Raw genomic sequence first — 24,581 nt, 5'->3', positions numbered from 1 at the left:
TATAAATACATAAACTATCATTAGAAAAATATAAATGTTATTAAATGAGAAATATCATAAAAACAAAGCATACCATGCAACTGTGTCCAATGGTGTATCAGGGCACCTTATTGGTAATATTATTTCACTGTATCCACGTTCATGTTTCGCCATGTGGCTTCTATATATATATACTTTCAGTATGGGCACTACGTTAAAGTTAGTGGGGAATGGGAGAGTTATTTTCCTCCCATTCACAATTTGTTAAATTTGGGCTGCTGTCATTCCTGAACTGTCCTGTAGGTCAGTCTGCGCTCAAGGGGTGCCGATTCCACCCCTGGGCGACAGTTGGCGCTAGAGGGGTTCTGGCGGAGCCACTTTTCCCCAGCAGCCAATTAGAGGAGTTTTCCCTTGCGGGGCATGCTGGGGGAGAGTATATCTGTGACAGACGCCATTTTCCTTGGTTCTTCGCGGGTTCCAGGTTCCAGGTGCGGCACCCACCTTTAGGGTGTGCACATCCAACAGACCCCGGTGATATGGCCTACCAGGCTGGGGTCGCATGCTACGTGGAGCTCCATGTTGCTGAAAGGGGGCCCAGTGACTTACTGGGTCCCCAACTTTATTGAAGATGATCCCAAGCTGTGTGCTGTGCGGTGGGGGATCGGCTCAAGAAAAACCCCGAAGGCAGGTTATCTGAGGGGCCTGAACAAACCATCGGGGATCTGGTGACCGGGACATTGACAGGTACATTTCAACTGTCTCCCAGTGACCATAACTTAATCTACTGGGAGGATTCACTCAATCCATTTAGCTCATTCAAGTACTAGGCCTGTGGCAGAGGTCCCTAGAGCCAGGTCTGTGGCAGAGACCTGTTCCTTCCAGCAACCTTTAAGTGGCGCTTCGGCTGCCAGGCTCGTGGCAGGAGTCTGTCCGGAGGCACTTTACCCACTCTGGCTGGAGTGGCGACGAATCGTGTTAACTCAGAAAGCAGGACTGATTTCTTCTCATCCAGAGGCCTGATACTGCAAAGTTCCTTTACCTCATTAGCCTTTCTTATCTACCTCTTGTTGATGTTGGTCGCATTTACACAGTAATCCGTGCATATTTATAGCACTGTTCGCTGTATAAATGTGAATGGTCCCAAAATAGTGTTAAAAGTGTCTGATGTGTCTGCCACAATATCACGAAAAAAATCACTGATCGCCGCCATTACTGGTAAAAAAAAAAATCTATCCCCCATTTTGTAGCCGCTATAACTTTTGCGCAAACCAATCAATATACGCTTATTGCGATTTTTTTTACCAAAAATATGTAGAAGAATACATATCGGCCAAAACGGAGTTTTTTTTATTTTTTTTATTTATATATATTTTTGGGGGATATTTATTATAGCAAAATTGTTGCTCTTCTTTTGTTTATAGCGCAAAAAAAAAACACAGAGGTAATAAAAGACCACCAAAAGACAGCTCTATTTGTGGGGAAAAAAACATAAAAATATAGCATGACCGCTTTAGCGAACTATGATCTAGTTAGGTTTTTCATCTGCTTTAAAGCTGAATTCCTGGCAAGTAGCTTCTTTACCCTACAAGGTTTTTGCTGCTCTGTTGATCCATGCATTCCTGCAAGACAGAATAAACAAGGCCGCAGCTGTCGCCCCAACACAGCTTGGTCAAAAACACACCCGTGTGTTAATTGGAAAGTGAAAGACACTAATGAACCCATAGCACACTGTGCTCAGCCTGCTCTTTCCACGTGAAAATATGCTTGGATCTGGAGTATGACCATTTGTCTCAAAGTGTTGCCGTGCAAGGAATTGCAAGAGCAGGGCCGATCCGCCCTATAGGCTCACTATGCAAGCCGCTTAGGGCCCCGCAAAGCTGCGGAGGGCCCCCCAAATTACTAGAGGCCCCGCCTGGTGAGAAATCATTTTTGGCCCCTCACCCCGCTTCTCAACTCGCTGGCTGCATGGGAGATGAGGTAAGAAGTCAGCACCTCCCGCATCCCACTTTAATGCAAGATGTCACTTCCGACAGCAGAACACCCCCCCCTTCTCAACCTTAATCTTTAACGTGACATGTGTCAGTGTCGGCAGCGCGCGCCCCCGCTTCTCAACTTTAATGTGACATGTCATTTTGCTTAGGGCCCCAGGGAGGTCAGGATCGGCACTGTGCAAGAGGTTGATATGGAGATGAATTCAGGTACTTCGAATTAGCTGCATTTAAAAATATTTTATTTTTGATAAATACATAAAGGTCTGAATTGGTGTTTTGACAGAAATTCAGATTTAAAATAATTGTAAACCTCATACATTTTTTGTTTTAAAACAACAAACATATTATACTTACATGTTCTGTGCAACACAATCCTCCTATTATCAGGTTCACCGCCAGCGCTCCTGGCTCCTTCTCCTCCCAGTGGACCACCATAGGAAGCTGCACACTTGTGGGCTCACTCCCAAGCTGGGCTGTGTGCCTCCATTGACACAGAGAGGACTATTTGGCCCCACCCCCTGCTGCCTAATCACAGGATTTAAATGCCATTGATTTCCGCTGCTATCAATCTGCCTTGTGAGGAGAGAGAGCGGAGAGAGAGATCAGAGAGAGACTCACATTGCTGGATTGAGAATGGGCTCAGGTAAGCATGGGGGGGGCAAGTTAAGCTTAAAGCGGGAGTTCACCCGAATTTTTTTTTTTAACATTAGATTGAAGCTAATTAGGCGAAGCAGAATCGGGTGTTTTTTTTTTTAAATCAATGTAGTACTTACTGTTTTAGAGATAGATGTTCTCCATGGCTTCGGGGTATGATCTTCGGAACTGGGCGTTCCTATTTGATTGACAGCCTTCCGACGGTCGCATACAGCACGTCACGAGTTGCCGAACGTCGGTGCGGCTCTATACGGCGCCTGCGCACAGACGTTTGGCTACTTTCGGGAACTCGTGACGTGCTGTATGCGACCGTCGGAAGGCTGTCAATCAAATAGGAACGCCCAGTCCCGCAGCCCATACCTGGAAGCGGCGGAGAACATCTATCTCTAAAACGGTAAGTACTGCATTGATTTTAAAAAAAAACACCCGATTATGCTTCGCCTAATTAGCCTCAATCTAATGTTAAAAATTTATTTTTCGGGTGAACCTCCACTTTAATTAACCTTACAGAATTTGTTGTTTTCCCTTCGAATCAAACCTGACCTGAAAGAGTAAAAGAGCTCATTAAATGAGCATCAAGACATTTTATTAGCAGGTGGTGATTAGAGTTGAGCGGACACCTGGATGTTCGGGTTTGACGGGTTCGGCTGAACTTCAGAAAAAAGTCTGGGTTCGGGACTCGAACTTGACCCCAAACCCAAACCCCATTGAAGTCAATGGGGACCCGACCTTTTGAGTACAAAAACGTCTCTAAAAAACTAAGGGAAAGGGCTAGAGGGCTGCAAATGGCAGCAAATGTCGGTAAGAGCATGGCAAGTACTCTGAAAATAAATGTGGATAGGGAAATAACTTAAAATAACATTAAGAAAAATATATAATAATCTTGACCTAGGAGGACGAGGTCCATATGGAGTAGGGGGTAGAGGTGGCGGTGGATGTGGCGGTGTAGGTGGAAGCGGCGGTGGAGGAGGACGAGGTAGCCAACACAGCAGGTTTTTGTTTTTAATTGATTTATTTTTTAAATTAGGGTACACCCCAAAAGAGTGAGGAAGATCTAGGGTTGCCATCTTATCCCTTTAAACCCGAACACATAGTGATTACACAGGTTCTGGGGCTAATTTAATGTCGATAAGGCACCAAGTGAGTTTAATTAGCAGCACCTTAATCAGCCAGAGAACCTGTGTAATTAATATGTTTTCGCTTTTAAAGGGATAAGGTGGCAACCCTAGAAAGATCAGAAAAACAAGAATGACTGGGTAAGGCCGGCCCGGTATACGTGTCTATTCTGCACAAGGTACGGACAAGTCCTGTGGGATCCATGCCTGGTTCATTTTAATGAATGTGAGCTTGTCCACATTGGCTCTGGACCGGCGGCTGCGCTTGTCTGTGATAACGCCCCCTGCCGTGCTAAATACACGTTCAGATTATGCACTGACTGCAGGGCAGGCCAGCACCTCCAAGGCGTAAAGGGCAAGCTCAGGCCATGTGCCCAATTTGGAGACCCAGAAGTTTAAGGGGGCAGACCCGTCATTCAGTACGTGTAGGCGTGTGCACAGATACTGCTCCACCATGTTGGTGAAATGCTGCCTCCTGCTAAAATGTTCCATATCAGCTGGTGGTGCTGGTTGTTGTGGCGTGCTGACAAAGCTTTTCCACATTTCAGCCATGTTAACTCTGCCTTTTGAGGTGCTGGCGGTGCCCCGGCTGCGTTGGCGACCTCTTCCTCCTCCTCTGCCTTCGCCTTGTGCTTCCACTGTGCCCCCGCTATCAGGTGGGAGTTCCACCAGCAGTGCGTCTACCAGCAAGCGCTTGTATTCGCGCATCTTGCGATCACGCTCCAGTGAGGGAATTAAGGACGGTACATTGTCCTTGTAACAGGGATCCAACAGCGTGGCCACCCAGTAATCAGCACCTGTTAAGATGTGCGAAACACAGCGGTCGTTGCGGAGACACTGCAGCATGTAATCGCTCATGTGTGCCAGGCTGCCCAGAGGCAACAAAAAGCTGTCCTCTGTGGGAGGTGTATCATCTGTGTCCTCTGTATCCCCCCAGCCAAGCACCAGTGATGGCCATGAGCTGGTCTGGGTGCCACCCTGCTGTGAACATGGTTCCTCCTCCTTCTCCATCTCCTCCTCCTCCACCTCGTCATCCTCCAGAACTGTGCCCTTGCTGGAGAATTGTGTACCTGGCCTTTGTTGGTGCAGGAACCCACCCTCGGAGCCACTTGTGAATGACTGCCCTGAAAGCCTTGGAAATTATCCTGATTCCTCCTCCTCCTCCTGTGCCACATCCTTATCCATCATCGCCCAAATCGTTTTTCAAGGAGGCATAGAACTGGAATAGTAACGCTGAGAACGGCGTCATCGGCACTGGCCATGTTGGTGGAGTACTCGAAACAGCGCAACAAGGCACACAGGTCTCGCATGGAGGCCCAGTTATTGGTGGTGAAGTGGTTCTGTTCCGCAGAGCGACTCACGCGTGTGTGCTGCAGCTGAAACTCCACTATCGCCTGCTACTGCTCGCACAGTCTGTCCAGCATGTGCAAGGCGGAGTTCCACCTTGTGGGCACGTCACATATGAGGCGGTGAGCGGGAAGGCCGAAGTTACGCTGCAGCGCTGCCAGGTGAGCAGCAGCAGGGTGAGAACGCCGAAAGTGCGCACAGACTTTCTGCAGCAGCTGTGGCATATCGGGGTGAGTTTTAAGGAACCTCTGCACCACCAAATTCAGCACATGTGCCAGGCAAGGGATGTGTGTAAAACCGGCTAGGCCCAGAGCTGCTACCAGATTTCGCCCGTTATCGCACACCACCAGGCCCGGCTTGAGGCTCACTGACGCTAACCACTCATCGGTCTGTTGTTCCATGTCCCTCAGGAAAGTTTTAAAACTGCCTGCTGGCGTTTACCCATGGCTGTGCTGAATTTGGTGGTGAATGTGTCGCGCTGACCGGATGAGGAGGCGGTAGAGGATGAGGAAGTGGAGTAGGAGGAGTTAGCAACAGGAGGTAAACTGAAGCGCCCTGCAATCCTCGGTGGTGGAAGAACATGCTATCCGCCCCAGCCGCCACTGCATTTACCCAGTGCGCTGTTAGGGAGATATAACGTCCCTGACCGTGCTTACTGGTCCACGTATCCGTAGTTAGGTGGACCTTGGCACAGATGGCGTTGCGCAGTGAACACCTGATTTTGTCCCCCACTTGGTTGTGCAGGGAAGGGATGGCTCGCCTGGAAAAGTAGTGGCGGCTGGGCACGACGTACTGTGGGACAGCCAATGCCATCAGGCTTTTAAAACTCTGCGTCTCCACCAGACGGAATGACAGCATTTCAAAGACCAGTCATTTTGAAGTGCTGGCATTCAGGGCCAGGAATCGCGGGTGGGTAGGGGGGTACTTCCTCTTCCGCTCCAGTGTTTGGGAGATAGATAGCTGAATGCTTCCATGGGACATTGTGGAGATGTTTGGTGACCCAGGTGGTAGTGTTGCTTGCCGGTCCTCTAATTGCGGGGTGGCAGGTGGCACTGTCACTACAGAGGTGGATGAAGAGGCAGAGAGGCCCGAGACTGAAGCAGAAGAGGAACCAGAGACCTTTCTTGGTTTTTGAGGTGTCTACTCCACTGCAGCTCGTGCCTTGCACTTGATGCCTGGTCATGCAGGTTGTGCTCAGGTTGAGAACGTTTATGCCTCGCGTCAGCCTCTGATTGCATGCGTGCAAACCACTCGTGTCTTATCATCAGCACATTGTGTGAAGAACTGCCATGCCAGGGAACTCCTTGGACCTGGCTTTGGTGTGCTCGGTCCCTTGCTGCGTTGGGCAGTAGCAGGCGTACTGTCTAGGGGACGGACGCTCCGCTTTGGCACCCTGCTCCCTCTTCTGCTGTGCTGGTGGCTCTGTGCGACCACCGCCTCTTCCTCCGAACTACATGGGTCACCTGCATGAGGTTGATTCCATGTGGGGTCGAGGACCTCATCGTCCACCACATCATCTTCCACCCAGTCTTTACCACTGCCCTCATTGTCAGTCTGCACAATTGCGAAAGCAGCAGCAGTTGGCAACTGTGTTTCATCATCATCCGAGACGTGCTGTGATGGTCCCCCCATGTACTCATCTTGAAACATAAGTGGTTGGGCATCGGTGCACTCAATCTCTTCCACTTCTGGGACAGGGCTAGGTGGATGGCCCTGGGAAACCATGCTAACAGACTGATCAAAAAGCTGAAGAGACTGCTGCATGATTTAGGGCTCAGACTGCTTGGTTGATTTTCAAGGGGGTGAGGTGAAAGACTGATGGACATCGGCTGCAGGTGCCAACTCTGATCTTTCAGCACAAGACTGGTTGGGAGACAATGTGAAGGAACTGGAGGCACTGTCAGCAACCCAATCTACTTTCGCCTGTTCTGCTCCTGGCCTCAACATTCGTAGAGCCAGATTATGCCCCACCAAATACGCTGCAGGCTCTGTCGCCTATTTGCACCTGAGAAAGGTGTTTCACTTGTGCGTGTAGCTGACACAGATTGACCACGTCCTTTCCCTGCAACAGGAGCTCCACCAGCAGCACCACGACCGCGGCCACGTCCCTTATTTGACGTTCTCCTCATATTTCTCAAATGTAGGATCTTGCCCTAAATGGGTGTTTTTTGAATAGAACACTAGAAGAACACTAGCTAAAGTGTTTTTCTCACACCTACAGATATGCAGGAAATGCACCAAAAAAAAAATATTATTTGCCCAAAATAAAAAAAAAATTTGAGTAGCACAATAGAAAACAGTATGTAAAGTGTGTATCTCACACGTACAGATGTGCAGACAAGACTGCAAATACTGGAGGAAAAACAGTAAAATATATTTTTTTGCCCTAAATGGGTGTTTTTTGAATAGAACAATAGAAGAACACTAGCTAAAGTGTTTATCTCACACCTACAGATATGGAGGAAACACTAAAAACACTGGAGGAAACACTGCAAAATATATATTTTTGCCCTAAATGGGTGATTTCTGAATAGAACAATAGAAGAACACTGGCTAAAGTGTTTATCTCACACGTACAGATATGGAGGAAACACTGCAAACACTGGAGGAAACACTGCAAAACGTTTTTTCCCTAAATGGATGTTTTTTGAATAGCACAATAGAAGAAAAGTATATAAAGGGTGTATCTCACAGGAACATATGCAGTGCTGGTGTAATAAGCAGAGTATCTCACAGGAACATATGCAGTGCTGGTGCAATATGCAGGGTATCTCACAGGAACATATGCAGTGCTGGTGTAATATGCAGAGTATCTCACAGGAACATATGCAGTGCTGCTGCAATTTGATTTGTGAAGCAGGACTGACTCCTATATATTTCTCTCCCTATAAGAGCAATCTGGAACCTTTCCATAAAGTATCTAATGCAGAGTATCTCACAGGAACATATGCAGTGCTGGTGCAATATGCAGAGTATCTCACAGGAACATATGCAGTGCTGCTGCAATATGCAGAGTATTTCACAGGAACATATGCAGTGCTGCTGCAATATGCAGAATATCTCACAGGAACATATGCAGTGCTGGTGCAATATGCAGAGTATCTCACAGGAACATATGCAGTGCTGGTGAAATATGCAGAGTATCTCACAGGAACATATGCAGTGCTGCTGCAATTTGATTTGTGAAGCAGGACTGACTCCTATATATTTCTCTCCCTATAAGAACAATCTGGAACCTTTCCATGAGGTATCTAATGCAGAGTATCTCACAGGAACATATGCAGTGCTGGTGCAATATGCAGAGTATCTCACAGGAACATATGCAGTGCTGCTGCAATATGCAGAGTATCTCACATGAAGATATGCAGTGCTGGTGTAATATGCAGAGTATCTCACAGGAACATATGCAGTGCTGCTGCAATTTGATTTGTGAAGCAGGACTGACTCCTATATATTTCTCTCCCTATAAGAACAATCTGGAACCTTTCCCTAACGTATCTAATGCAGAGTATCTCACAGGAACATATGCAGTGCTGGTGCAATATGCAGAGTATCTCACAGGAACATATGCAGTGCTGGTGTAATATGCAGAGTATCTCACAGGAACATATGCAGTGCTGCTGAAATTTGATTTGTGAAGCAGAACTAGTCAGTTCTATATATTTCTCTCCCTATAAGAACAATCTGGAACCTTTCCCTAAAGTATCTAATGTAGAGTATCTCACAGGAACATATGCAGCGCTGGTGTAATATGATTTCTGTAGCAGGACAGTCTGACTCATATCTAATTCTCTCCCTCAGATCAGATCAGCAGCAGCCTTTCCCTACCTATCTAAAGCAGAGTGACAAGCTGTGCTATGTCCCTCTTGCTTATATAGAGTCTGGGTCACATGCTGCACTGGCCAATCACAGCCATGCCATTAGTAGGACCTGGTCCGAAGCTCCGGGACCGCGGGACCCGCAGACCCGATCGCCGCTGGAGTCCCGCAATCGGTCCCCGGAGCTGAAGAACGGGAAGAGCCGTGTGTAAACACAGCTTCCCCGTTCTTCACTGTGGCGGCAGCATCGATCGTGTCATCCCTTTTATAGGGGGACACAATCGATGATGTCACACCTACAGCCACACCCCCATACAGTTGTAAACACACTTCAGGGAACACATAACCCCAACAACGCCCCCTGTGGTTAACTCCCAAACTGCAACTGTCATTTTCACAATAAACAATGCATTTCAAATGCATTTTTTGCTGTGAAAATGACAATGGTCCCAAAAATTTTTCAAAATTGTCCGATGTGTCCGCCATAATGTCGCAGTCACGAAAAAAATCGCTGATCGCCGCTATTAGTAGTAAAAAAAAAAAAAAATAATAAAAATGCAATAAAACTATCCCCTATTTTGTAAACGCTATAAATTTTGCGAAAACCAACCGATAAACGCTTATATATATATTTTTGGGGGATATTTATTATAGCAAAAAGTTAAAAATATTGCATTTTTTTTCTAAATTGTCGCTCTATTTTCGTTTATAGCATAAAAAATAAAAACCGCAGAGGTGATCAAATACCACCAAAAGAAAGCTCTATTTGTGGGAAAAAAAGGACGCCAATTTTGTTTGGAAGCCACGTCGCACGACCGTGCAATTGTCAGTTAAAGCGACGCAGTGCCGAATCGCAAAAAGGGGCAAGGTCCTTTAGCTGCTTTTTGGTCCGGGTCTTAAGTGGTTAAATAAACTACTGAAATCTTGCCAGAAAGGTTGTATGCTGATAACTTACTGTTCTCTCTGCTTGTGCTGACCGGTATTGATTACATTGCACTCAGCTATCTCTGACTACTACCGACCCTACATGTCCCTCTATATTATGGAAAAAATAGAGGGGCAGAGTTTTTTGTCAATATCTTGTTTGTGTTGTTCTGATACAGAAGAATGAGTGAGCATTGTCACCCCAAGCCAATAAAGATTTAAGCAATGCAAACTAATGCAGCCACCAAATCAAAAAGACTGGTAAGCTGCAATATATTGTATTATTGTTTTTGGGTCTTTAACCCTTTGTTACTCTTTATTAACCCTAATTATATTTTTAGGCCTCTTGCCCACATCCACCTAAAAACGCCTAGGGCCAGATCCACATATAATTGGATAGGCGCAGCGTATCAGAGATACGCTACGCTGCCGTATCTTACCTGGCTTTAAGTCAAATCCAGGAAAATGTTGCGCCGTAAGTTACGGCGGCGTAGTGTATTTCTGGCGGTTGAATTCAAATCGGCGGGTAGGGGGCGTGATTTATTTAAATGAAGCGTGTCCCCGCGCCGATTGAACTGCGCATGCTCCGTTTTGCAATTTCCCGCCGTGCTTTGCGCGAAATTACGTTGCAACAACGTCATTTTTTTAACTTAGACGTGACTTACGTCCATCCCTATTCACGGACGACTTGCGCAAAAAAAAAAAAAATTCAAATTTCGAAGTGGGAACGACGCCCATACTTTAACATGGCAAGTCTAACTATACGCCGCAAAATAGCAGCTTTAACTATACGCCGGAAAAAGCCGACTAGAGACGACGTAAGAGAATGAGACGGCCGCGCGTACGTTCGTGGATCGTCGGAAAAAGCTAATTTGCATACCCGAAGCGGAAAACGACGCAAACTCCACCCAGCGGGCACCAAAGTATTGCACCTACGAAGCCGCACGCCTGTCGGATCGAACCCAGAAGCCGGCGTATCTTGGTTTGAGGATTCAAACTAAAGATACGACGCAGGTAATTTCAAAGTAAGCCGGCGTATCAGTAGATACGCCGGCGTACTCGCTATGTGGATCTGACCCCTAGTTTTTAGGCATTCAGATTTTCCTGATCTCAATGCAGCCCATTGCTTTTAATGGATCTGAACATACAAGTACATAAACGTGTGTTGCATATAGATCATTAAAAAATTAAATAAAAATTGGCATTGCTGGCGGGTATTGTTTTTTACTTTTTTTGTTTTTATTGTTCATACAAATATTATTTTCTAAATGTATTTGTTCATTTTTGCTTTTTGTTTTCTTTTTTGTAGTGTAAATGTTTATGATAGGATTGTAATAAAATAATAAAAAGGCATAAGGTCCCTTTCACACGGGGCAGATCAGTAATGATCCGTCCCGTGAACCTCCGCTTGCTCAGCGGGGATCGCTCCGTTGATCCCCGCTGAGCCGGCGGATGACAGGGCGGTCCCCGCACACTGCGGGGACCGCCCTGTCTTTTCTCCGCTCTCCCCTCTGGGAGGATAGGATGAACACGGACCATCTGTCCGTGTTCATCCGATCCGATGCGCAGACGGAAGGAAAAATAGGGTTTTCCTCCGTCTGTAGAATCGGAGGAACGTGGAGGCGGGCGAGATCGGGTGTCAGCGGATGTTCATCCGCTGACACCCGCGATCTCATAGGGACCAATGTATGTCCCTTTTTCATCCACACATGGATGGCTGAAAAGGCGAACATACGGTCTGCAGGTGTGAAAGGGGCCTTACTTTTTTAATTTCTTATACAAAATTGAAAAAAATAATAATGTCTTTCTTTGAAAATATCTTTGCCATGTGCTAGAAAAAAAAATTGTGTAAAAATAAACTTGACTAATTGTGAAATAAAAATAGCACTATATAATATACAGTATGTTTTAACATATGTTATTTTAAAATTATCACTGGTCACACTGGAAAAAAATTCTATACCCTGTGTTGGTTCAGCCTCCATTCAGATGTGCAAGCTTTGTGCATTATAGCTTTGAAGGGGGGTGAGCGCACGCTGGCTTCTGGAGAGTACTAATATACATGATGCACCAGGAAACCTGCATTGAGAAATGCCACGGAGCCATCACTGTAGTGCATGCTTGTCAACATAAAGTGACTGGAAAGAGGCTTCAGGGGATCAGCAACACTAAGATGCAACAGAGAATGAAAAAGGTGAAAACAACCCATAAGACTGAAAAGTGCCTTACCGTAAAAGAAAACTTGGCATGGAGGTTTTTGTTGCAAAAACTGGGCAGCAAGGTGACATGAGGCATTTCATGAGGCAGGCTACTAAATTTGTCCACCTGTCAGTTTTTTAGGCGACCCAATTGGACCCTCCATTGTCCCCTAAGGAGCGTCTGGGGGGGTAAATGGACATATGTTTGTTTACAACCACCGACATTCATTCCAATCCTATCCGCTAAGAACAGATAGATGGGGATCTGTACCCTGTTCGTCTATTGGATCAGATGGCCATTGTGTGTAAACGAACTAGCGGTCTGTTTACATCTAGGGTTGCCACCTTTCCCTCAGAAAAATACCGGTCGTGGGTGTGGCTATGTGGGGGTGGAGCTAAAAAGGGGAGGGGCCCCTTTCCGTTAGCCGCCCGGTAACTGTATTTACACAAATTCACGTAAATATGCAGCCAGTCTGCGCCAAGGCCCATCAGCCGAGAGGTTGCACATTTGCGTGCAGCTGGCGCCAAGGGGTTAATATTAATGCGGAATGAAAATACATGACTATAGTCAACTGCTTCCCCTTTCTCCAGCATCACTCCTTCACTCTTATGCCGCATACACACCATCACTTTATGTGATGAAAAAAAACGACACTTTCTGTGAAGTAAAAAATTACGTTTTTGAAACTTCAATTTTCAAAGACGAAGTTGCCTACACACCATCGTTTTTCTCACAATGTTCTTGCAAAGTGAGGTTACGTTCCACCACGTTTTACCATTGAAGCTTGCTTCATAAGTAGCTTCTGGGCATGCGTGGATGAAAAAACGTCTTAGAAAACGACGTTTTTTGCTACACACGGTCAATTTCTGTGAAGTAAAAAGTGCACTTTTGAAAAACGACACATAAAATTGAAGCATGCTTGAATTTTTTTTGGTCGTTTTTTACAAGACATAAAAAGACGTTTTCCCCCACACACGGTCAATTAAAGTGAAGTTTTTGAAAACGTCATTTTTTTCCATCACATAAAGTGATGGTGTGTACGCGGCATAAGGCTCCATTCACATCTAGGCGGACAAAATCGCGGCGTTTTGTCGCCGCTAATCGCGGTACAAATATCGGCGTCTTGTACCGCGATTTGCGGTGACAAAACGCCGGTATTGTCCGCCTAGATGTGCCCCAGAATGACCCCCTCTATGGAGATGCTTCCCATCTCCTAGCCGAAAGACGCCTGAAAAAAGGTCCCGTATAGGCATCAGGCGTCCGGCGTTCGGCGTGGAGATGTGAACCATCTCCATAGAGGGACATGTATTTCCAGCCCTCTGGCGGCAGCGGCGTAGCGCTACAGGCGTAAAAACGCCTAGATGTGAATGCGGTCTAAGGCCCCTTTCACACTTGTACGACCTGAAAGCCACGTGAATTTAATGCGACTTAAAGCAATGCCTGTGTAATCTTGAGGTCTATGGGCCTCAAGTCGTATCAAAGTCGGACCAAAGTAGCGCAAGGACTACTTTGAAGTCGCACAGATATGAACGGTACTCATTGGAAATCGTGGGGTGCGACTTGTCACGCGACTTTGCAGTCCCAAGTCACACAAGTGTGAAAGGGGCCTAAATTCACATTTGTGCAATGCAGGAAAGCACGCAAAACCGCACATGTTCCTGCAGCGCACCAAAAACAAAAGGTGAATCCATTTAGCAGGCTTGCAGCCATATCACTCCAACACCAAAATCTTACGTGCGGTTATACGCAAACAGTGGCTGATGTTAGTATAAATGGGCTGCTAATCGCACGCCCCACACATTCCAGTTGCAAGAATCCTTGGCGCGGGAATCCTGTGGTCGCAGCCAGACCCGGACTGGGACAAAAAATAGGCCCGGGCATTTTAGACTGAGCAGCCCGGGGGGGGGGGGGGGGCATTATTTTGCGGGGGTGCTTGATGATGGGATGTGGGGTTCCAGGGTGGATTTGATTACTTTAACTCTGGTTTTGATGGCGGAGTCCTGAAAATAGTATAAAGCAGCACAAGATGGGGGTTACTCTAACTCAGGGGCATCCTTTAGTGCATAGTGTGCCGAAAAATGTTTTCAAAGAAATTGTTGTATACTACTTAAATAATAGTAGGAAATCAAACAAGCTTTGCACCTTCACACCTCAGATCAGCTCTGATTTTTGCACTTTCAGAATACGCAAAAGGCAACGCAGCTAGCCACTCACAGGTGTCATAAACAGCCGTAGGAATTAGCAGATACCAGCCCCTGCCATTTGCATTGTGCCTAAACACGTGTGCAAATGTAGCCTTATAACAGGGTTGGGAGCTACCACTTTAGAAAACAAGTTACCAAACCCTGTTATAAAGTGCAGTTCCCCTCTAAAACGTATAAAGTAGTTGTTACAAAGCCAGTTATAAAGCAAAACTCCTTTATAACTGGCTCTGTAAGTAATGCTTAGTAACTGGCTTTGTGAATACTGAAAAGCCCGTTATAAAGCATTAAGCCTTGTACACACTGCTATACTGACAGCTCAGGTCAGAGCCCCTGTACTAACAATCCAATGTTAGTACAGCAATCTCCCTGCTGATTTATTGTGTTCTGACAGGGGGATGCCCCACGCCAGAACACTCTGGTCAGCGCTCTCAGCCAGGTGGACATGGGATAGGGGTGCAGCCAGGTGGTGGAAGGAATGAGCCAGGTGGACAGAAGAGAGGGATGCAGCCAGGTGGACAGGAGAAGGGAGGTGGACATGCAATAGTGGTGCAGCCAGGTGCACATGAGAGGGGGTGCAGCCAGGTGGGGGAAGGATGGAGCCAGGTGGACAGGAGAGAGTAGGTGCAGCCAGGTGGACAGGGGAGGGGAGGTGCAGCCAGGTGGACAGGAGAGGGGAGGTGCAGCCAGGTGGACAGGAGAGGGGAGATGCAGCCAGGAGAGGGAAGGTGCAGCCAGGAGAGGGAAGGTGCAGCCAAGAGAGGGAAGGTGCAGCCTGGAGAGGGAAGGTGCAGCCAGGTGGACAGGAGAGGGAAGGTGCAGCCAGGTGGACAGGAGAGGGAAGGTTCAGCCAGGTGGACGGTAGAGGGGAGGTGCAGCCAGGTGGACGGTAGAGGGGAGGTGCAGCCAGGTGGACGGGAGAGGGGAGGTTCAGCCAGGTGGACGGGAGAGGGGAGGTTCAGCCAGGTGGACGGGAGAGGGAAGGTGCAGCCAGGTGGACAGGAGGGAAGGTGCAGCCAGGTGGACGGTAGAGGGGAGGTGCAGCCAGGTGGACGGTAGAGGGGAGGTGCAGCCAGGTGGACGGTAGAGGGGAGGTGCAGCCAGGTGGACGGGAGAGGGGAGGTGCAGCAAGGTGGACGGGAGAGGGGAGGTGCAGCCAGGTGGACAGGATATAGCAAAGAGGATAGGAAAGGGGGGTGCACCTAGGTGGAGGGATGGAGCCAGGTGGACAGAAGATAAGGGTGCAGCCAGGTGGACAGGAGAGGGGAGGTGCCGCCAGGTGGACAGGAGAGGGGAGGTGCCGCCAGGTGGACAGGAGAGGGGAGGTGCAGCCAGGTGGACAGGAGAGGAGAGGTGCAGCCAGGTGGACGGGATATAGCAAAGTGGATAGGAGAGGGGGGTGCACCTAGGTGGAGGAATGGAGAGGGGAGGTTCAGCCAGGTGGACAGGAGAGGGGAGGTTCAGCCAGGTGGACAGGAGAGGGGAGGTGCAGCCAGGTGGACAGGAGAGGGGAGGTGCAGCCAGGTGGACAGGAGAGGGGAGGTGCAGCCAGGTGGACAGGAGAGGGGAGGTGCAGCCAGGAGAGGGGAGGTGCAGCCAGGAGAGGGAAGGTGCAGCCAGGAGAGGGAAGGTGCAGCCTGGAGAGGGAAGGTGCAGCCAGGTGGACAGGAGAGGGAAGGTGCAGCCAGGTGGACAGGAGAGGGAAGGTGCAGCCAGGTGGACGGTAGAGGGGAGGTGCAGCCAGGTGGACGGTAGAGGGGAGGTGCAGCCAGGTGGACGGTAGAGGGGAGGTGCAGCCAGGTGGACGGTAGAGGGGAGGTGCAGCCAGGTGGACGGGAGAGGGGAGGTGCAGCCAGGTGGACGGGAGAGGGAAGGTGCAGCCAGGTGGACGGGAGAGGGAAGGTGCAGCCAGGTGGACGGTAGAGGGGAGGTGCAGCCAGGTGGACGGTAGAGGGAAGGTGCAGCCAGGTGGACGGTAGAGGGGAGGTGCAGCCAGGTGGACGGTAGAGGGGAGGTGCAGCCAGGTGGACGGTAGAGGGGAGGTGCAGCCAGGTGGACGGTAGAGGGGAGGTGCAGCCAGGTGGACGGTAGAGGGGAGGTGCAGCCAGGTGGACGGGAGAGGGGAGGTGCAGCCAGGTGGACGGGAGAGGGGAGGTGCAGCCAGGTGGACGGTAGAGGGAAGGTGCAGCCAGGTGGACAGGAGAGGGGAGGTGCAGCCAGGTGGACGGTAGAGGGGAGGTGCAGCCAGGTGGACGGGAGAGGGGAGGTGCAGCCAGGTGGACGGGAGAGGGGAGGTGCAGCCAGGTGGACAGGATATAGCAAAGAGGATAGGAAAGGGTGGTGCACCTAGGTGGAGGGATGGAGCCAGGTGGAAAGGGGGGGGGGTGCAGCCAAGTGGAGGGGGTCACACACCAGTGATAAGGTCTGACTGGAAGCCCTCATCCCAGCGCTTCCCCTCACCACCTGACAAGTTCTTACCTTGGGGCACTTCTTTCAGCTCCCTCCACATGCCAGTCAGCAGTTAGTGTCACCAGTCACATACGGAAGACCTCCTCCAGCTCCACCCACGTTCAGCTAATCATTCGGTTCCGCAGCACCTTGCTGGCTATCATGTGCGGGAGGCGGTTCTCGGTTGGTGGTGGTGCACAAGGCCTCTTCCTCCCCGTCCCTCCTCCATTCCTGGCGTCCTGGTTGCCAGGTGACCGTCGGCCGCGCACAAGCGCGAACACCGACTTCCTGTTTAGCGGCGGCCTGAGTTGCCATGGATCGGCTCCTCCCACCACCACCCAGCATATGCAGACATCAGCGGCCAGCGCTAGAACGCCGGCCCTGCATGTTAGAACTCGCGGCCGGCTCTTCGTATCCCAGACACCCAGACATGCAGCCCAGCAGCCCGGGGGACCCCGGCCCACCGGGCAAACGCCGGTCTGCCCTATGGCCAGTCCGGGCCTGGTCGCAGCGATCTGGGCGTGTGAATGCTGCGCTCAGGAGCGCTCTATAGCAGTATAGCAGGTCTGCATTTTTTGTGCAACTTAACTCATCTGACAACATGCCACTGCCCCCTTTCAACATTGTAACCGTGCATCATTGTAAAGCGCTGTGCAAACTCTTGGCGCTATATAAATCCTGTGCAATAATAATAATGATCACAATGTACACAGACACACATGTAGATTGTGTGAATGAGCCCCACAAGCCTGCTATTGTTTATCAATGGAGGATCCAGTGTGTGCATCCTCTGCAGGAGAACAGCCATCACACATAATGACATCAATAAGACACAAGTATAAATGAAATCTTACATCTCATCCACAGGGATAATGCCATACACAGTAGTGGGTGAAGGAGGGGATCTGGTCTCTAGGTCAGGGGCTGCCTCTCTCTGTACAGTGACATGCTGTGATTGGGTGAGCAGTCTCTTTGCACACAGGCAGTTTTGTGTCTCAGTGTAGCACACATGGGCAGTAGACATGTACAAACACACTGACAGCTGTACATTCCACCCTCCCTCCTGAGCACTCGTTCATGCTCCCCCCACAGTGATTTATGATTCTTCTAGCACGGCCACCGCGGAGCATTCCAAGCTGGCAGGTTAGGGGGGGGGGGGAGATAAAGAAAGTAAACTGACAAAAGGCACAGGCTCTTCCATCAAACAGACAGCTCTATAGAACTCCTAAAACTCCTTCTGACAATCCAGTGTGTCCCCAACGGTTCTCCTTATGGTGTGGGCAGAGGCTGGCAGGTCCCCCCCCCCCCTTACTATAATAACACTCACTGTGCAGTGTGATCAGGAACATCGCTGGTGTCAGCTGCTCGTGCTGTGAAGGGTCAGACTCAGGTGCCCAGTGGAGACTGAAGTGAAGCAGCATAGACTCCTGTGTGGGATGCCGTGAGTGGGGCCCCCACTGACAGCCCAGATGCACTTGCCAGACGATAGATGAGGACATGCAGCATGGTGGAGAGCACTTGGCGCGGAGGAGGAGGAAGTTAACTCCTCCTCCGCTTTGAGTGCTGAGCAGGGAGTCGCATCCATGATGTCACTGGTTGCTACACGCTGGGCGGCTGTAGCAACCAATGGCCAGTAGAATGTCAGGTAGAAGCGGAGGTGGACGGAGTTTCACTGCATTGTCCCGGAATTAATGTGGAAGTCGGAATCCGGCCCTGAACCTGGGGGGGATTTTACCATACCTGTCCCCCCGCATTATTTCCTGGGGGGGATGTGTTCCTACGCCCATGTACACAGATGACAGTGAATGAAAAATACCGGCCATTGCATGGCCGGTATTTTTCATTCAAACTTACCGGCACAGCCCGGAATCCGAATGAAAATACCGGCTATGCCGGTAAAATACCGGCAGGGTGGCAACCTTATAATTACATCCGACCACCCATAGAGGAGAGGGGAATGTGTCTGTTCTGCATAAGCCATCTGCCTGCTCAGCAGGGATCAGCAGACAGATTCCCCTCTGAGCAGGTGGACTCCTGGCAGAGCCTGCCCTATGTGGAGTGGACTTAACTTTCCTGGTGGTAATCCCGAGTCGGGCTCGGGGTGGAATTTCAGTACTAATAGCGGTAACCCCGAGCCAGACTCGGGATCGCATCACAGTGTCCAGGCAGAGTTACTTACCTTGTCCCCTGGATCCTGTGATGTCTCCCCGCTGTGTGAGCGAGCTGTCTCCTCGCTCAATTCACACAGTGCCCGAGTGCCGCCGAGCTCTGTTCCCTGCGACGTTATGACGCACAGGGGCGGAGATCGGAGCCAAATAAAAAAAAGTGAAAATACAGTACACATACAGTTTACTGTAATCTTACAGATTACAGTACTGTATCAAATAATTACACATCCCTTTTGTCCCTAGTGGTCTGTCTAGTGCCCTGCATGCACTTTTAGATTATAAATACTGGCCCAGATTCAGTAAGATTTGTGCATAAATTACGGAGGCACAGGGCAACGATTTTGCCCTGCGCCCCCGCAAATTTGCGCCGCTGCCCGCGATTCACGGAGCAGTAGCTCCGTAAATTGCGAGGGCGCGCCGGCAAAATTGCCCGGCGTAAGCGCGCGCAATTTAAATGATGCCGCAGGGGGCGGGAATCATTTAAATTAGGCGCGTTCCCGCGCCGATCGTAAAGCGCATGCGCCGTCTGGAAACTTTCCCAACGTGCATTGCGGCAAATGACGTCGCAAGGACGTCATTTGCTTCAAAGTGAACGTGAATGGCGTCCAGCGCCATTCACAAATCACTTACGCAAACGACCTGAAATTCAAATTTTGTGACGCGGGAACGGCGGGTATACTTTAGCATTGGCTGCCCCTACTATTAGAAGGGGCAGCCTTACGCTAAACACGCCGTACGGAAACAACGTAACTTGCGTACGCAGGGCTCGCGCAACATTGTGAATCGGTGTTAGTATGCAATTTGCATACTATACACTGAGCACAATGGGAGCGCCCCCTAGCGGTCATCGCAAGAATGCAGCCTAAAATCTGCGTGGCATAAGAGCCTTATGCCACGCAGATTTTAGGCTGCAGTCAGCGTTACGATGTTCCTGAATCAGGAGCATTTGTAACGCTGGCGCAAGCAAGCAATTGCGCTGCGTAACTATGGTTGCTCTCTGAATCCGGGCCAATGTTTTTTCTGCCTGGAAACTATAGATTGTCCATAGCAACCAAAAAGTGTCATTTTATGTCAAAAGTGGTTTTAGACCAGCTAGAAAACACGATAATAAATTAGAATCACTTGCAGAATTGAGCGATAGTGATTCGTGGGGAAATTCGTCATCAAACACTGAAAGTAATGAGAGCGACAATTCTGCAACTGAGCAAATTTCAGTGTTTTTGATTAGATTACATTATTGAATCATTTTTATTATTATTATATTATTATTTGTTATAATTATTTATAGTTATTTATTATATTATAATTTATGATTTTGTGTTTCAAACTTTATCATACCCGGGATGTCTACTAGACTCTTGTTAGGACAGATTTAAGTTATTCCTAAGAATTACAGGCCTACAATATAAAACGCCAAATTTCCATTCAAAACAATTGTACTGCTTTCAGCACCAAAAATCTGAAAGAATCATACCGCCAGGGAGGTTATTGGAGAGTTGTGATTCAGGTTAAGTAAAACTGTGAAACGAACGAAGAGCTGGCCTTCCTTTTTTTAAAGCCACCAGGCTAAGTTCCTATTAAAAATATATTGACTAGTTGGACTCCAATTGCAATGGATCAGTGAAGAGCTATCCAGCTCTCACATTTTATAGGATCCTTGCCTAAGCCTGCACTCTTCTCTCAGAAGCTCCACTCTTTTGAGGAGCTCTGCTTGAGTGAGGGTACAATCTGTTTGTCCCTCTCTACTTCCTATAAAGCTCTATTAGACTTATAGGAAGTCTTGGACCCATCTTGGATCTGCATGTCACCTTCACTGAACCACAGAAGGAATGCATACTTTTCCCTCTGTAGTAAGTATCAAAAAAACAGCTACAAAATTAACACGTGCTGGTACAGGACTCCATTGGTTCTGGCAAATCATTTGGTGGAGGGGGGATTATGGTGTGGGGTTGTTTTTTAGGGGTTGGGCTTGGCCCCTTAGTTCCACTGAAGGGAACTTTTAAGACGTCAGCGTACCAAGACATTTTGAAAAATGTCATGCTCCCAACTTTGTGGTAACAGTTTAGGGATGGCCCCTTCCTGTTCCAACATGACTGCGCACCAGTTCACAAAGCAATGTCCATAAAGACATGGATGAGCGAGTTTGGGTCGGAGAAAATTGACTGGTCTGCACAGAGTCCTGACCTTAACCCGATAGAACACCTTTGGAATGAATTAGAGTGGAGACTACCAGCCAGGCCAACATCAGTGCCTGACCTCACATATGTGCTTCTGTAAGAATGGGCAAACATTCCCATAGACACACTACTAAACCTTGTGGATAGCCTTTCCATAAGAGTTAAAGCAGTTATAGCTGCAAAGGGTGGGCCAACTCAACATTGAACCTTATGGACTAAGACTGGTATGCCATTAAAGTGCATGTAAAGGCAAGCGTCCCAATACTTTTGACAATATAGTCTACTACATAAAAAAAAAAATTGAGAAGACCTTTATATATATGGTGTGGGAGTTAGGTCGCAATTAACTAGGTCCATAGCTGACAATTTTGACCTTCCAGTTATATGTAATGTTTTAGTATGTCTTCTTGGGGTCTTTGAGGACGAATCAATAAACAAAGGTCATTAAGGCCCTGTACACACGACCGGATCTATCCGGTGAAACTGGTCCGACGGACAATTGTCCGGTCGGGCCTACACACGACTGGACAATTGTCCGGCGGATCGGATAGTTTCCAGCGGACAAAAATTTCTTAGCCTGCTAAGAAATCTGTCAGCTGGAAACCTGTCCGTCGGACGTGTTCGGTCGTCTGTACAGACTCACCGGACACGTCCGACCGACCGCCATCCCTCGCATGCGTTGTACTGATTTGACGCATGCATGGAAGCTTTGAACTTCCAGGGCCGCCCACTACACAGCGCCATCGTCGCGGCAACGGCGCGGCCACGTCCCCGCATATTGTTTATGCGCGGATTTCTGTCTGATGGTGTGTACAACCTTCAGACAGAAATCTCCGGGCGGACATGTCCGCTGAAAACGGTCCGGCGGACCGTTTTTCACCGGATTGTCCGTGCGTGTGTACGGGGCCTAAGAAATGCATTTTTTTATGTCAGAAAATTAATAGCGTTACAATAGATATTATACTTACACTTTTGGTATAGGGACCTGGAAAAAATTGATCAATGCTGATATTCCTTTATATAAGATGACCTAAAAAGCTAGAGGATACCCCCAAAAATATTTGCTTTAAATGGGTAGAATCTTCTGAAACCTTGGAAGATATGTTGAGGGATATGAGAGATATGTATGATATAACTATAAGTATTAGTAACATTTTCTGAGCGCTATATTGAGCGCTATATAGTGGACCAAGCAGTATAGAAAAAGTATATTGTGGCTTTGCAGAAGGGAACTAGTATTAAGGTCATTGCAACGGATTAAAAATGGACACAAGCCACACTGTTATGTTTATTTTTTTTAAACTGTTTGGTTACAGAGTATATCAATAGTAGTAGCCATATACAGATCGGAAATCTCTGATTAGCTGACAAATTTCAATGTACACTGTAAATCCTAAATTTTGTAATATTGAATACATTGACCATTTTTATGTACAATCTTTTCGTTATTTTGGCTCTTGTATTTCTTTCTAATGTACAAGAAAGAGAGGCCTGATCTGACCGATCTAACATTTTTTGCATTTGTCTATATTTAGTCTTTAATATCCCTTGGCATTGTACACCAAGTATTTGAGGCTTATATATTAAGACACTGCAAGTAGAGAGAAATGCATAAAGTAAAGCGGCACACAGGAAGTGGTCACATTTTTATTTTTGGTGTTCAGATCAGTGAAATATAATCACTGGATGTGAGTTCCTGCACATTTATTTTTGCCATATACCAAGCCTAAATTTTTACCCACATCCCTTTGCCCTTGCATGTGTTATAACTGTGTTCCCACTTTCTTTTATGTGATTCCATCTTAGTATCCCTCTCTTTCACTTTATCTATCCAACTGTCCTCTCGCAGGGCTTGTGCTCTCATTGAAAATCTTTAATCCCTAGCAGCAGGTCTACCCCCCCCCCCCCTCCATAACTCAGCAGAGAGCTAGAAATACACTGCCTGTTACATCCACATACATATTTCATCACAATCAGAAGCATCTGTACCAACATTTCTGTACTCCTTAGAGGCAACTTTTTTACACTATATACATGCATTCATGGCTTGAAACACAGTCGGAAAACCTAGAGCAGGCAATGCAACCAACCAGCTCACAGACGAGCGATGGGAAATTGCACTAAATCTCAACGAAAGAAGACAAATAAGGTATGACAGACGGGCGGGGGTTGTTGGGTGTGAACAGACATTTGGATTTACTCTATATGTATATCATTTCGTACGGAACAATGATATGCAGTAACCAATTGAAATATCCCATAGCCAAATTTTATTTAACAAAGGTATAATTTTAGACACGATCCACTTTCCATAAGATTTTTGGATCCAGATGCCAGCTTTCTACAAGCTTAGGTTGGCAGGGTAATGAAAACATATTTTTGATTGGTTGCTAGGAGTTATATTTCACCTCTGATGCTTGCTGATTGTGGGAATGACTTCCACTGAGCCAAGTGTTTCTGAATGTCATGAACAGTCTCTTGTATCAAAGGGACTGAAAGAAGTATTGTCTCCAAATATGCCTATCACAGTATTAAGAACAATACAAGCAGATTATTTAGACATTTTGATGAATGTAACTACATTTGCTAAGATTAGCAATGTTTAGTAACCCAATGCAAATTAGAAATGAGTAGTCAGAATTTCACAGATCAAGATTTAGGCCAGATCACTTGTGCTTGCTGATACCTGGATCTGCAGGGTGATCTTATTGGGGAAAAAACAAAGATATTTAAGGCCACAAGGCTTTGTTCCTGTGGTAAGCAGCTTCACACAGTGAATGCTCTAAAATGTACTAAAGAATCTTGCCATTTGATGATGTTGTCTCATGTTGTGTACTGATGTAATGAACCTATATTTAAAGAATGAGATGTGGCCTGCAGTTGTCAAAGAAGAGACATCACCAGGTGATACTCTGCCATCTGACCCATGCCAGGTGAACCTGAGAAATGCATGAAATGCATGATATTAGCCTTTCTTCTTCAACACGACTTAAAAAAACAACAGGGTTTTAAAAGTCTAATTTACCTTAATGGCCAAAATAAATCTTGATTAGCTCTCTATTTACACCAACTTTTAGGGCTTATACATAAGGGCATAAGTTTATGTTGTTTGAGCTTCGACAAAGCTTGTGTTATTATTTTTTAAAGAAAAAGTCTTACCTCACTATGTTTGAGCCTTAACAGTGATGCTTCGAATTTGGAGCAGTTATACCCAATCCTCATTTGAAACATCAAACCAACTCATGTACACAACCCATAGTGTTAGATACAAATCCTAGCAGGATCTGGAACTTGGGGGGCTCATTTAGGGATGAATAGCTAACCAACAAATTGTAATTATTGGATAGATGTACATTATGCCACATAAGGCAAGGCTAATGCTGGCTGTGCATATTGCACTGCACAATTTAAAACCATTTTGCCTATTTTTCACCAATCAGAGATACCATCAACAGTTTCAATTATTTTAATTAGTGATCAAAAGCCTGTAGACAGTGGATAAAATAATTTGAGAATTGCCATGAATTTGGTCATTATAAGGATAGCCATAATGAGGATGG

At 47.4% G+C, this 24,581-nt stretch overlaps 1 protein-coding gene across 6 annotated transcripts in view; it reads left to right on the top strand.

The window, feature by feature from the left end:
- The window catches only part of LOC120909154 (calcium-binding protein 2-like), a 335,054-nt gene that overhangs the window by 205,146 nt on the left and 105,327 nt on the right, over window positions 1-24,581 (top strand). Inside the window, exon 1 of one of the 6 annotated variants that reach the window (XM_040320855.1) lies at window positions 22,966-23,170. The exons of 4 other annotated variants lie outside the window; for them this stretch is intronic. In XM_040320855.1, the coding sequence (XP_040176789.1) occupies window positions 23,129-23,170 (42 nt within the window). In that variant the 5' untranslated portion in view covers window positions 22,966-23,128. Of the gene's footprint in view, window positions 1-22,965; window positions 23,171-24,581 lie in introns of those variants that run through there. One more of the 6 variants, XM_040320857.1, reaches the window with a different exon arrangement.

The sequence above is a fragment of the Rana temporaria genome, chromosome 8, assembly GCF_905171775.1.
Source record: "Rana temporaria chromosome 8, aRanTem1.1, whole genome shotgun sequence".
In the NCBI taxonomy this organism is placed as follows: domain Eukaryota; kingdom Metazoa; phylum Chordata; class Amphibia; order Anura; family Ranidae; genus Rana; species Rana temporaria.
The sequence above is the reverse complement of the archived record's forward strand: the minus strand, read 5'-3'. Positions and strand labels throughout refer to the sequence as shown.